The sequence below is a fragment of the Rhipicephalus microplus genome, chromosome X, assembly GCF_043290135.1.
Source record: "Rhipicephalus microplus isolate Deutch F79 chromosome X, USDA_Rmic, whole genome shotgun sequence".
NCBI lineage: Eukaryota > Metazoa > Arthropoda > Arachnida > Ixodida > Ixodidae > Rhipicephalus > Rhipicephalus microplus.
Window position 1 is genome coordinate 245,187,605 of NC_134710.1, and position 12,239 is coordinate 245,199,843.

The window sequence follows — 12,239 nt, forward strand, 5'->3', positions numbered from 1 at the left end:
TTTATAATCTGTGGGATAAAGCTGATGGATTATTCTTGCCGCTAGATGCGAGTACTGCTCCTCGGCAAAAGCAAACGGGGTGGACGTACCTAATCTTCGCTGCGGGCATCTGTCAATCAAACTTATTGACGCCCGAACCCTGATGGAAACTCGTTATTTCTGAGAACGGTAAGTTCAACTCCTGACTGTGATGGTAACAGTGTGACTGTCAAGCGTTTCATGTGGTGAACGCTAAGTGGCAAATTCTTTGCATGTAAAGTAATTTGGTGAGCTTACAATATCTGTGCAAGGCTGGAGCCATGGAGGAGCTTGTGATAACCTATAGCTTCTTGCAGCTTTTTTAGTTGGTCGTCTACTTATGTACGTGGTCGGTTTCTGTTTGAGGACATCATCTCTGTCTACTCATGTCCGTCGTCAGCTTCCATTTGCGGACATCATCTCTGTCCTAATTTTTTGTACTAATTGGCTGAGGCTTAACGACCATTACACTGAGCTGCCTTGTCTTCATTGATTAGGCTTCAATAAAAGGCAATTATCTCGGACGCAATTAACAAGGTCTTGATCAGTATATAGCTTTTAACCGTATTCCTGATTAGCAGGGTACTGATTTCATTATAATAGTAAGGGCTAATTAGAATGGTTTTACTTAGCGTGCACATAACCATAATCGCGTTAATTAGCATAGTTTAGATAGCTCATGAACTAGCGTGCTTTAATTAGCGCAGTTCTAGCTGTCTTTAGGCGGTGCTTTATCAGCATGGTCTTCTTAAGATGTGGCATAATTACCTTTGCCTTAACTATAATTGGCGAAATTAGTTTGGTCATAGCATTTCCGGCCTAACTAGCCAAGAATACAATTCAGCCAAAATATTCACAGCTTATCCACGGAGTGAATGACGACGAGGGGGGTGAAGCTTCGGAGAGTTTTAACAGTAAAGCGTGAATCGTTCCTCCATCCGTTCGTCCATCCGTCCGTTCGCACCTGCTGAGTAAGCCATCGAATTAGGCAGTCACGTACCACGAGCTAGGAGGGAGAGACCCACGGCTTTAGGAGATTCGCCCCTAATAGCTAATTAGCCGGCTGCCGGTGCCCGGGGTCTAGCAGACGATGACAACAAAAGCCAGCACGCACCGGCCAAGCAGCGCACTAGAATGTACAGGCTGACCATGATGATTAAAACATGTCCTCGAGCGGGTTTAGCTGTGGTCTCGATGTTGTAAGACGCTCGGTCGGTACTGATCTGAGAGGCCACCATGCTGATTATTCAAAAACAGGCTTATTGCAGGCATTAAAAGTTCCAAAATAAATTATTTAAATAATTTCAATAATTTAAGCACCTCGTGTCTCTAAAAATATCATCACGAAAAGTTTATGACACTTTTATTGCATGGGTGCACTTTTGCACTCAGTGGAACTACAAACATGAATGAAGATGCCTCTGGTTTGAAAACAGCGCCCAACTTAGTCGACCATCTTTGACGCTACGACCAGGTCCCTCATAACCAATGAAACGCAGCGTTCTGGGGGGGGGGGGGGGGGGGGTTGGATATGACTATTTTGTTCTGTTGGCTCGATTATAAGGGGGTTTCGGCAGAGCTCGGCAAGATTCTGAGTTTCGTGGAACTCGGGCGAAACTCAGCCGATCCTGCATAGCGCCCTAGCACATGTATTGTGCGACTGCCCTTTGAACGTGAACGGAAGACGCTGGCGTCAACGCTGGCCGCCATGGGTGTGAGCAAGTGCAACTAACATATTATGTACATCGCCCGCTTGTGTGCATGAGCGGCTGCTACAAAGATGTTAATAGATTTTCTCAAGAGTACTGTATTTCACACTATACTAACAACAACGCTATACGCATGGTTATTGTGCATACGCATCAAACTTTTCCGGCCCTCATCGTCATCTTCATCACTCTTCCCCCTTTCATTTTTCCCTTGTGCAGAATAGCAGGCTAGCGTGCACAAGCTCAGGCCAATCTACCTGCTTTCTAATAAATTTGCTCTCATCTCCCAATCACTCAGTCCACCTGGTGTTCTTTACCGCCAACCGTGCAAAACAACGCACGTCATTTCTTTTTGTCAGCCAGCGTGGAAGCGACATACAATAATGCCACCACGAGATCCCGTGCCGATATACAGGGAGTCAACAAAATTTTGTTTCATTCTTCGTGAATGGTTTGCGCAGTGGCCGATTCAAACGGGAAGCCTCCGCCCGGTATGCTGCAAGGGAGCGTGGCCGACCTCGGAAACTACGACGAGTGCCTGGACGTGGTTGTGCGTGACTTTTACGGTGATGTCGACTTCGTGGGCCAGTACTGCAGCTTGTTCGTGAACCCCAAAGGAGTTCCTTTCTTGCGGAAGGTGATCGCCAAGTTCCAGGAGCAGGGAGAGATGATGGTACGCCTATATGCCAGAACAGCGTACACGTCTTTGTTCGAAATCGCTGAACAAACGCGTTGTCCCTCTTGTAACTAATGTTGAACAGTCAGGGTAATTTGGTACGTACGGACAGCTTTTTCACAGGCAAAAATAGACTTTCTGTATTTATTCATTATGAGTGATTGTTTATTCTAGGCCTGTAATTGGGACGGATGCTTGTTAGTTATGGAGCTTACGCCATTACCAAAAAATCGACAATACAAATCTCAGGCGCAAAGAATAGGTTGTTAGGCCATGCCGTGCACTCAGGCCATGCTCCGGCTTAGATCATACGTTGCTGTATACCTTGAATTTTGCTTTCTCAAGCACATAAGATAAATAAATGACTTTCAGAAATCTTTTATTGAGGTTTCATGCCTAAGCGCGAGGATCTGTTCTGCAAAGTTATTGTGTGTTCCTTATACAAAAGGTTTATTTATTCATTTAGGTAGCTTCAGAGCCCGAAGGAACTACAGACCGGATTGGGAAAAAAAAAATTGTCGCTCGTGGAAATAAAAAGAGAAAAAGCTACATGGCACCTTGTATGGCGATATTGAAACCTAGTTCATTCGTGTTATGCTGCCTACGGAGGCGAGAAGGTGGTTCCCGGCGGCGCTTGTCCTAGGAACCAACGAGTCATTCCACAATCTGGTATGACAAGATCATTTAGTGCGATGATTCATCCTCGGTGATGTGCAACGAGGTAAATGAAACGTAGCGTTCTTCGAATAGCCGTTATATATTTTGTGTAAAAAATAAAGCGAGATAATTTTAGACGCAACGAGAGGTCAGGCAAGTTCGGGAAGCTCTTCAAGGACGTGAAACTTGAATGATGTGAATAAATCGGTAAGACAAAATGTGCTGCGCGATTTTGAATGGCTCACAGATTTTGAATCAGAAAGGCGTGCGCTTTATCCTGTATATGACGAATGCATACTCTAATTTACACTGTATCGAGGTTTTGTAGATTGCTTACTTCAGTGACGATGACTTGCGAATAGTTTCAACGCAGTTAAATGGGCATCTGGCTCGCATGCTTGAATTTTATACAGAGCCTTGCTGACACACAGAACAACGTGTGTATGACATTCTTACGTGCTCTAATAATTTGAGTCTTCCACCATGAAACTCAAGAATGACGGCAGCACATAGCAGACGCCCGCTGGGCCGTCAAGTAAGTTCGTAATCCACTTATGCAGGGTGCGAGCAACCCGATGAACTGGCTAAACCAGGACCTATTCTTCGGCATTCAAATGGGCATATGCATCCCGTCCACGTGTTCGGGTGCCGAGCTGCGTCACATGGCGGCCACGTTGCTTCACCGGTACGGCTTCCATACAGTGGTACGCGGATGTCAGATCAAGGACAGCGGACCACCCAAGCCCTACCAGCGTGGCCTGATGTGAGCGAACTCTTTACTACGCTATATCAGCTGATGTGCGTGCATGTGTGTGTCTGAGAGGGAGATCTTGTAGAATGCAGTACGCTTACAGGCAACAACATCCTTTTTTTATACACTTGTTTAACCCCGTTAATGCTGAACTAAGCGGCCATATGTACAGTAGCGGTCAAAATATTACGGACCACAGGGACGCGTGTGAAACAGCACCAAGGCGCCTTCTGACAGCTGCCTGCAAAGTTCGAGAGCGCGCACGCGCGCCCTTCTTTACCTGTGTTACAAGCTGCCACTCTAGCGTCGCCAGCGCGAAGTCGGCGACGGGAATGACAGCAGGTTGGTTCGTTCCGTACGCAAGCAGAGACAGTGAAGAGATCAGAGACGTGAGAAAACAAAACAAACTTTACTCTAGTGATATTGCAGCACACGGTATCTAATACAACACTTCAATACAACTAACAAAATACATCGACACTTGATACAACTAAAGAAATATATAACAGAAACAATAAATCAGCTTACGAGAGAGAACTATTACAAACTACACAAACTAACAAGAATAGAACGACGGAGGAGAAAGTTCGAAGATATAAACAGGTGAAGGCATACGTGTGATGACCGGCAGCGTTGTGTCCCCGACGATCGTATGCGAGAAGTCGAAGAGAGTTCTGGCACGACTGCGATGTCGGCGGTGTTGCAACGCTGGTGGCTCCGGGAGGCTAGTGCTTGCAGGTGACTTCGAGCAGGTTGAGCTAACTCGAGGCGAAGTCCCGATGTCTACGTTGCAGACGTTAATATCGCGTCACAACTAGACGAACGGCTAAGTTTAGGTGGCCAGCCGATACAGAGCCACGCTAAAAACTTCTAGAAGAGATGCTTGTTGATCTGTTTCTACACCATCTTGGTCAGCGACTAGTCTGCCTAGCAGGGCAAAATCCTGCGCTTAAATCCCCCTCGTGTCTCCTCGCTCTCTTCCTTGGGGACAAGAGACCTCTACCTGGGTCCAATCATGCGCGTTTAATTGATGGGAAACTCCGCCCCAAAAATATTTTGACCCCACCCCTTTTTAATTGGGAGAGGGCCCTCAACTAGCGAGAGTGACAAGCTGTCGGGTTGTTGTCATACGGCTTGGCCACCAGAGCGTTTCCCACGCTTTTCCCCGTGGGAACGGTCAAACGTTTGGCTCTCAGCCGGTGCGTCTTGTAGTCTAATCCTTGTTCGGGGTATACCACGGCCTTCTACGACCTTGCACACGCCGCCGCAGTTACAAAAGGGTCGACTGTCGGCGGCGACGTTCTAAGAAAAGCACCCCATTCTGCCCTTCTCGGCTCCCTTTCATACGCCGCCGTTCTCACGGTCAGTCGGGGAGTACGGCGCCCGTTAATTGCCGTGACGCGGTGTCGCCAAAAATGGCCGTCCGTGACATTGCCCCCCACTTTCAGAATGTTATTCATAACATTTGTTCACACGGAGGGGAATTTTTCGACGACAAGGAACAAAACACCACCAACAAGGGAGACATGAGGACTGTCCCTCTCATACACAACATAAATAGGCAGAGTGCATCAAAGTAACAACAAAAGGGGAAAAAACAATTGTTAGAGTACCAGCTTCAGTTACACGCAACAATATCAATGCGCCATACAAACAAAAAGAGGAAATAGCCGCGTACGGCAGCCATCAATACAGAATACACTGCACGAATGTATACTACGAAACAAAACGGAACCGGTGCGCTCCTCTACGGTAGTGCAATCCTTCAATGTGCATTACAACAAGTAAAAACAACCACTGCACCAAGCAAAAAGAAAATAACTCAAAATACACTTCTTATACAATGAAATACGCACATACAAACAGAAAACAACCGACAAAAGAAAAAAAACATGCTCATAGACCTCAAGTCTCAATGCGCGCAACGACAACTGTACCGGGTCACGCCAATCTTAATCAATTTACGAAATCATTCGGTTTATGCTAACATCTTCCTCAAATGCTCATTCATGCCACATCCCCATGGCAGTGGAGGCGTACGATGAACCTTTGAAAAAAACTAGAAAAGTGACACATTTTCTTGGTTTTTACCTTATGCAAATTTTCGCACTCTTGATTAAACTAATTCGATGCTAACTTTCAGGCTTTGGCTCGGCGGTTTTCCTTCTGAACAATTTACACCGCATCACGTAACTTGCAAAAGTTATGACTGAAGTCTGCATCTGCGAAGCAACACTAAGTAACCATACTTAGCACGCACGTGCAACAATTCTTCAAACTGGCCACCCCCCTTTTCTCAATTAGATTCGCTTGAATCGCACACGATGGGGTCGCGTTCCCGGCGGCTTTCGAGCATGCCAGAGGTTACAAAAAGCACGAACGCCAGACTGTGTCCTGCTGTCACGCCTCATTCTGCATTTCGACCGGCTCCCCTCAGGAATGTGCAAGGGACGCCAGAAACAGGGAAGAAGCCTGGGTAATAGTGTCTTTGTGGTCGCCCCCACGCAGTACTTAGCCGTTGTGCCTTTTCAACTTTGAACCTTCGGGGAAGGCCGCTTTCCCGAAGTCGTCGAAATGAACCGCACGTTTCGTTCGGGTGACGCACCTCTCTTTCCCCCTCTACACCTGGCTCGCCGCTTGTGCCTCCATGAACGCCACCATTGACGTTTCTTGAAACGGATGAATGGCCTAGCCTTTCGTCTTTCTCGAGATGGAGTGGGATCTGCCCTAGGCTTACACAGTGCGGTGCGCTTCCGCTTCTTTCGTTTTCGGCGATGTTTGCTTGCCCACTTTCTCTCGATGTCATCATCATGTCGCTTCGGGACCTCAGAAGTTGGGAAGCTCGTTGGAGCTGGTGCTAGGTCTTCCCTCCCGATAACGCTTTTTGAACTCTGCGTCACGACGGACTGTCGGGCCAAGTTAGCTTTGTCAACACTGATGAAGCCATCAACTGGGCCCTCTCCGACGGCATCGCTGCATTCCTGAAGCGTCGCGTCCTCGCTCTGATTCGCCACTGTGCTAATCATGCCTACATTTGACGATGTCGAAACGTACTCTTGAGGCACGAAGGAGGTTTCCAGCATCTTACTGGGCCCATTAGGGCTGCTGGCACTCTCCTCATCCACGCAAGGAGCGTCTTTCGTCATCGTCTCTACCTCCAGACCGGCCAAGGCCTCGTTCTCAGCATACTCTACCTTAATGCATTCTAGAATACGCGGGCCCTTTTCTGGCGCGATCTCTGGTTCTAGCGCTTCCTGCCACACTTTAACGTCCATCGCTTTCCGACGCGCCTCGCTTTCAGACTGTTGTCTTTCTGTTTCGCGCTTTCTTTCAGACTCTTGTCTGAGCTGCTCTTCCTTTGTCCAGACAGAAGTTCCGAATATCCGGAACATCTCTGCCTTAACTACCTCGTAGTTGTTCGCGTTCTGCTGACTGAGTCGCGCAACAGCTTCATTTGCCTCGCAAGGCAGAACCGTGAGTAGCCCTTGACACCATGTGTCTCGCTCAAATGACAGTTCCTCGCCGGCATCGCCGTGCTCACTGCTGGATCGGCTCACCCTGCTACCCTCACTGAGGCGAATCTTTAATTGCAGTAACTGCACTTCCCGTTCTCCGGCTTCCCTGGCTGCTTTCCTTGCCACTTCTCTCTCCTTTTCTTCGCGTTCTCTCTCTCTTTCTTTTTCCTTTTCCTCCCGGGCCAGTGCCCGCTCTTCTCTGGCTGACGCCTGTTCCTGCTCCTCCTTAACCCATTGTCTCAGTTCGGCGCCCTCGAGGCCTAACTGTTTACCTTGCGTGATCCACTTATCAAAATCCATACACTGCATACTGCAACTGTCACTATAACGCCACTAAAAAACCAGCTCAATCATATGCAGGATGCAACCGCTTCAACTGTGCGGCTCTATCACCACGCTGTCTGCACGGTTCTCGTTCACCCCTCACTGTCTTACTCTTGTAGGGAACGTCCTGTCGCGGACGCCAGTTTTGTTACAAGCTGCCACTCTAGCGTCGCCAGCGCGAAGTCGGCGACGGGAATGACAGCAGGTTGGTTCGTTCCGTACGCAAGCAGAGACAGTGAAGAGATCAGAGACGTGAGAAAACAAAACAAACTTTACTCTATTGATATTGCAGCACACGGCATCTAATACAACACTTCAATACAACTAACAAAATACATCGACACTTGATACAACTAAAGAAATATATAACAGAAACAATAAATCAGCTTACGAGAGAGAACTATTACAAACTACACAAACTAACAAGAATAGAACGACGGAGGAGAAAGTTCGAAGATATAAACAGGTGAAGGCATACGTGTGATGACCGGCAGCGTTGTGTCCCCGACGATCGTATGCGAGAAGTCGAAGAGAGTTCTGGCACGACTGCGATGTCGGCGGTGTTGCAACGCTGGTGGCTCCGGGAGGCTAGTGCTTGCAGTTGACTTCGAGCAGGTTGAGCTAACTCGAGGCGAAGTCCCGATGTCTACGTTGCAGACGTTAATATCGCGTCACAACTAGATGAACGGCTAAGTTTAGGTGGCCAGCCGATACAGAGCCACGCTAAAAACTTCTAGAAGAGATGCTTGTTGATCTGTTTCTACACCATCTTGGTCAGCGACTAGTCTGCCTAGCAGGGCAAAATCCTGCGCTTAAATCCCCCTCGTGTCTCCTCGCTCACTTCCTTGGGGACAAGAGACCTCTACCTGGGTCCAATCATGCGCGTTTAATTGATAGGAAACTCCGCCCCAGAAATATTTTGACCCCACCCCTTTTTGATTGGGAGAGGGCCCTCAACTAGCGAGAGTGACAACCTGTCGGGTTGTAGTCATACGGCTTGGCCACCAGAGCGTTTCCCACGCTTTTCCCCGTGGGAACGGTCAAACGTTTGGCTCTCAGCCGGTGTGTCTTGTAGTCTAATCCTTGTTCGGGGTATGCCGCGGCCTTCTACGACCTTGCAGACGCCGCCGCAGTTACAAAAGGGTCGACTGTCGGCGGCGACGTTCTAAAAAGAGCACCCCATTCTGCCCTTCTCGGCTCCCTTTCATGCGCCGCCGTTCTCACGGTCAGTCGGGGAGTACGGCGCCCGTTAATTGCCGTGACGCGGTGTCGCCAAAAATGGCCGTCCGTGACAACCTGCCAGCCCGCTCGTTCGTTCTCTTCAAGAACGTGCGGACACGGGAACGCCAGAAGTGCTAGGTGTCACTCCTGCTGTGGCTGCGCAAACATCGAGCCATAATGTCGTGACGAAAGCACGTAATTTGTATCGGCAGTGCTCGGTGCGCGCCGCATTATGCGCCTTAGTCCCAAACGCTCCGCTTTGTCGAAAACGTGGATACGGCGTCAGTTTTTCGAAAATAGACCTTTGTGATAAGGTTAGCACGGTGACTGCTGGAGGGACACCTTGCGCTTCTTCTAACGTTCTGGTGCGCACGCTGTTGAAGGGAGCGAACGAGCAGGCTGGTAGGTAAAAAATGGCGTGCGTGCGCAGTGTGCTTTTGAGTTTCGCAGGCAGCAGTCAGAAGGCACAGCGGTGTTGTTTGACACGCGCTCCTCTGATTGATTGATTTGTGGGGTTTAACGTCCCAAAACCACCATTTGATTATGAGAGACGCCGTAGTGGAGGGCTCCGGAAATTTTGACCGCCTGGGGTTCTTTAACGTGCACCCAAATCTGAGTACACGGGCCTACAACATTTCCGCCTCCATCGGAAATGCAGCCGCCACAGCCGGGATTTGATCCCGCGACCTGGAGGTCAGCAGCCGAGTACCTTAGCCACTAGACCACCGTGGCGGGGCAACACGCACTCCTCTGGTCCGCAAAATTTCGACCGTCACTGTACCTATCGGTCTTTCAGATGAACTAAGCGCAAACTATTGATACGAAGTTTTGTGAATGTTAACTAGTTCAGCTTTGACCTTATTTTTGTTGGAATGAATTCGCTTGGCGATACGTTGTGGTCACGCTTTTAAAACTCTATACATACCTCTGCACTACTTGTACACTTGTTAGGTCATATATTTCCCCATTCATGGCGCCTTTTGACAGAGTTCGTCAGACCTTTTATTTTCCTTACGACACGTGTACATAATTAACGTCGAACACCTGGCTGGCTTATTTTTCTCAAGCAAAGCTATGACCGTGCGGCCAATTTCAGACTTCTTTATTTGTTATTCAACGTTTTCACACATGTGGCTTCGTATTCTACTGGCGTATTAAAAAAGCACTGAATTCACTCCCAATGCCATGACGTTTGCAAATGAAAATTCGCAGTGCAGACGTTTTGCAAGTGTTTATCAATGCAGTGAACAATGCTTGTGGTGGCGATGACTCCCCGTACTTTCCGGGAAGCAGCCTGTACAGGAAGCTCCGCGAGAAAAGAAAGCACTTGAATACAAAACTGACTAGCTATTCGAACACGTCATCTTTGGGACGTCACTCAGGCAAAATAGAGTGGCTGAACCTGTTGCATGTAGCCTAGAAATGTTACCTCGTAACCACCATAAAACTTTATGCGCAGTTGGAGACGTCATTGCTTTGAAAACAGAGTTGAATAGGACGAGGCGTATTCATCATAGTGCCGGTACAAATAGCAGCAATAGATTGAGGGAAAGTTAGCTGAGAAAATGTAGCAGCATGATGCCACAATTTCGCAGTCATTACAGTGCACTGGCATCTTATTTTACAGGTAGATTAATAACATCGTGTCTAAAGAGAAATGTTTCATACCGTGCAGAAGGAGTTGAGTGAGACGTTGTGTATGTGCTCTCTGTCTCACTATCTTTTTCTTACACCGTTAAATGTCACACTCCGCCATCCCTTCCCGCCACGTAAGGTAAGCATGCAGGCAGTAATGGACCGGTTATCCGCCCTGTCTTTCCCTTATCTATCGTTTTCTTCCCTTATTTTACTGCAACTGCCCAAGGAGCTGGAAATGTTGTTTTACCCCGGCATCCTCGTTTAGACAACCCGAGTTTTGCCATCAAATGCAATGCAAGGCGAAGAGTTATGTCAGCGTTCATACTGACTGCAAGAACACAGCACATCTTAAATGAAGTATCGAACCAACAGTGTGTCTGACGTCGGCATCCTAATGTACAATATTAGGCATGGCTGTAATGTTTTTATTTAAATTTATAGAGGGATAAAAAAGCCCGCAAATGGGGCACTCATTTAGGCGGCTACGAGGCGACATATAAATTAGTATCGCACGTTTACTAATGTACATTTTGTCATAACTCTGTTCCGCCTACTGAAAGACCATGCAGCTGCAGAAACGTCTTTCGAAGCTACAGCAACATTACCGCGAGGTTTGCGCTGTCTTTCACTCAATCTCTATCACCCGCATCATACGATGCAACAGAAATAGAGGATCAAGTGGGCCGCTGCAAGTTCAATTCGCATATCATCAGTGAACTTTGAACGACTCCCTCGCTCCTCTGATGAGTTACGCACTGAGGAAGCACCGACACTCCAGTTTCAAGTGAACTTCCTTCTGGCGAGCCAGATATCAGCGGCAACCTCCGTTGATGCATGAAAGCAGAGCGTAAGAACAAAGCGTCCGGTGCATCATCGCTGGATGTGAACGAACCATTCGATCCATCGAGGATTTGCATGTAGATCGTCGAAAGGCCAAACTGAGCCAAGCTATCCATGCGGAGAGGCTGATGCATCCGGCCGGACTGGCAAGTGTTCGCACCCCAATGATCTAACTGAACCCACTTTCGGCATAGTTCATGTACTGCAAGACTCGTATTGGAGCATTTCCCATATGACCCTTTTAATTGTATTAAGTGGTATACGGCCGGTATGTGTTGAAAAAAGTGGAGTGGTCACGACCTTCCTCTTTTATATTTGTTAGACTTCAATGTCAAGTATTAGGCCCCTACTGAAAATTTCAAAGAATTGGCAGCTCGAAAGCGAAATTTTAAGTAAATTATAACAGCAAAATTATATCACTGGTGAATTCTACAGTTATATCAGCATGGTTACAAAGTATCTTGATGATACCTTCCACAATTCAACCCACAAGCACACCAAAATGTCTTTACAATAATATCCTTGTCTCCGAGTGAAGCTACCACCTGTAAAACTTATATATATATATATATATATATATATATATATATATATATATATATATATATATATATGTGTGTGATACAAGGAAGTCTGTAGCTAAATCACAATGTGAAAAAGGAAGATATAAACCACCATACAAGTTCCGATTCACTCCACCTAGTTCATGAGTGATTTTTGCGGAGTCATTATAAACAGTATGACTTGAGACATTTAAACCAAGAAAAGAAAAAAAGCTACTCGCTTTTTCATTACGTACATCATAAGCATTCATCAAACATGTCTAGTTTTTCCTCCTTGAGCTTGCCTATGCTTACCACAAAGATGCCAAATCAGTTCGATGATCGTTC

General features: G+C 47.2%; 1 protein-coding gene across 1 annotated transcript in view; it reads left to right on the forward strand.

The window, feature by feature from the left end:
- The window catches only part of LOC119162282 (nose resistant to fluoxetine protein 6), an 89,246-nt gene that overhangs the window by 45,079 nt on the left and 31,928 nt on the right, over positions 1-12,239 (forward strand). Inside the window, exons 2-3 of the mRNA XM_037414738.2 lie at positions 2,189-2,400; positions 3,621-3,823. Coding sequence (XP_037270635.2) covers positions 2,189-2,400; positions 3,621-3,823 — 415 coding nt within the window. The remainder of the gene's footprint in view (positions 1-2,188; positions 2,401-3,620; positions 3,824-12,239) is intronic.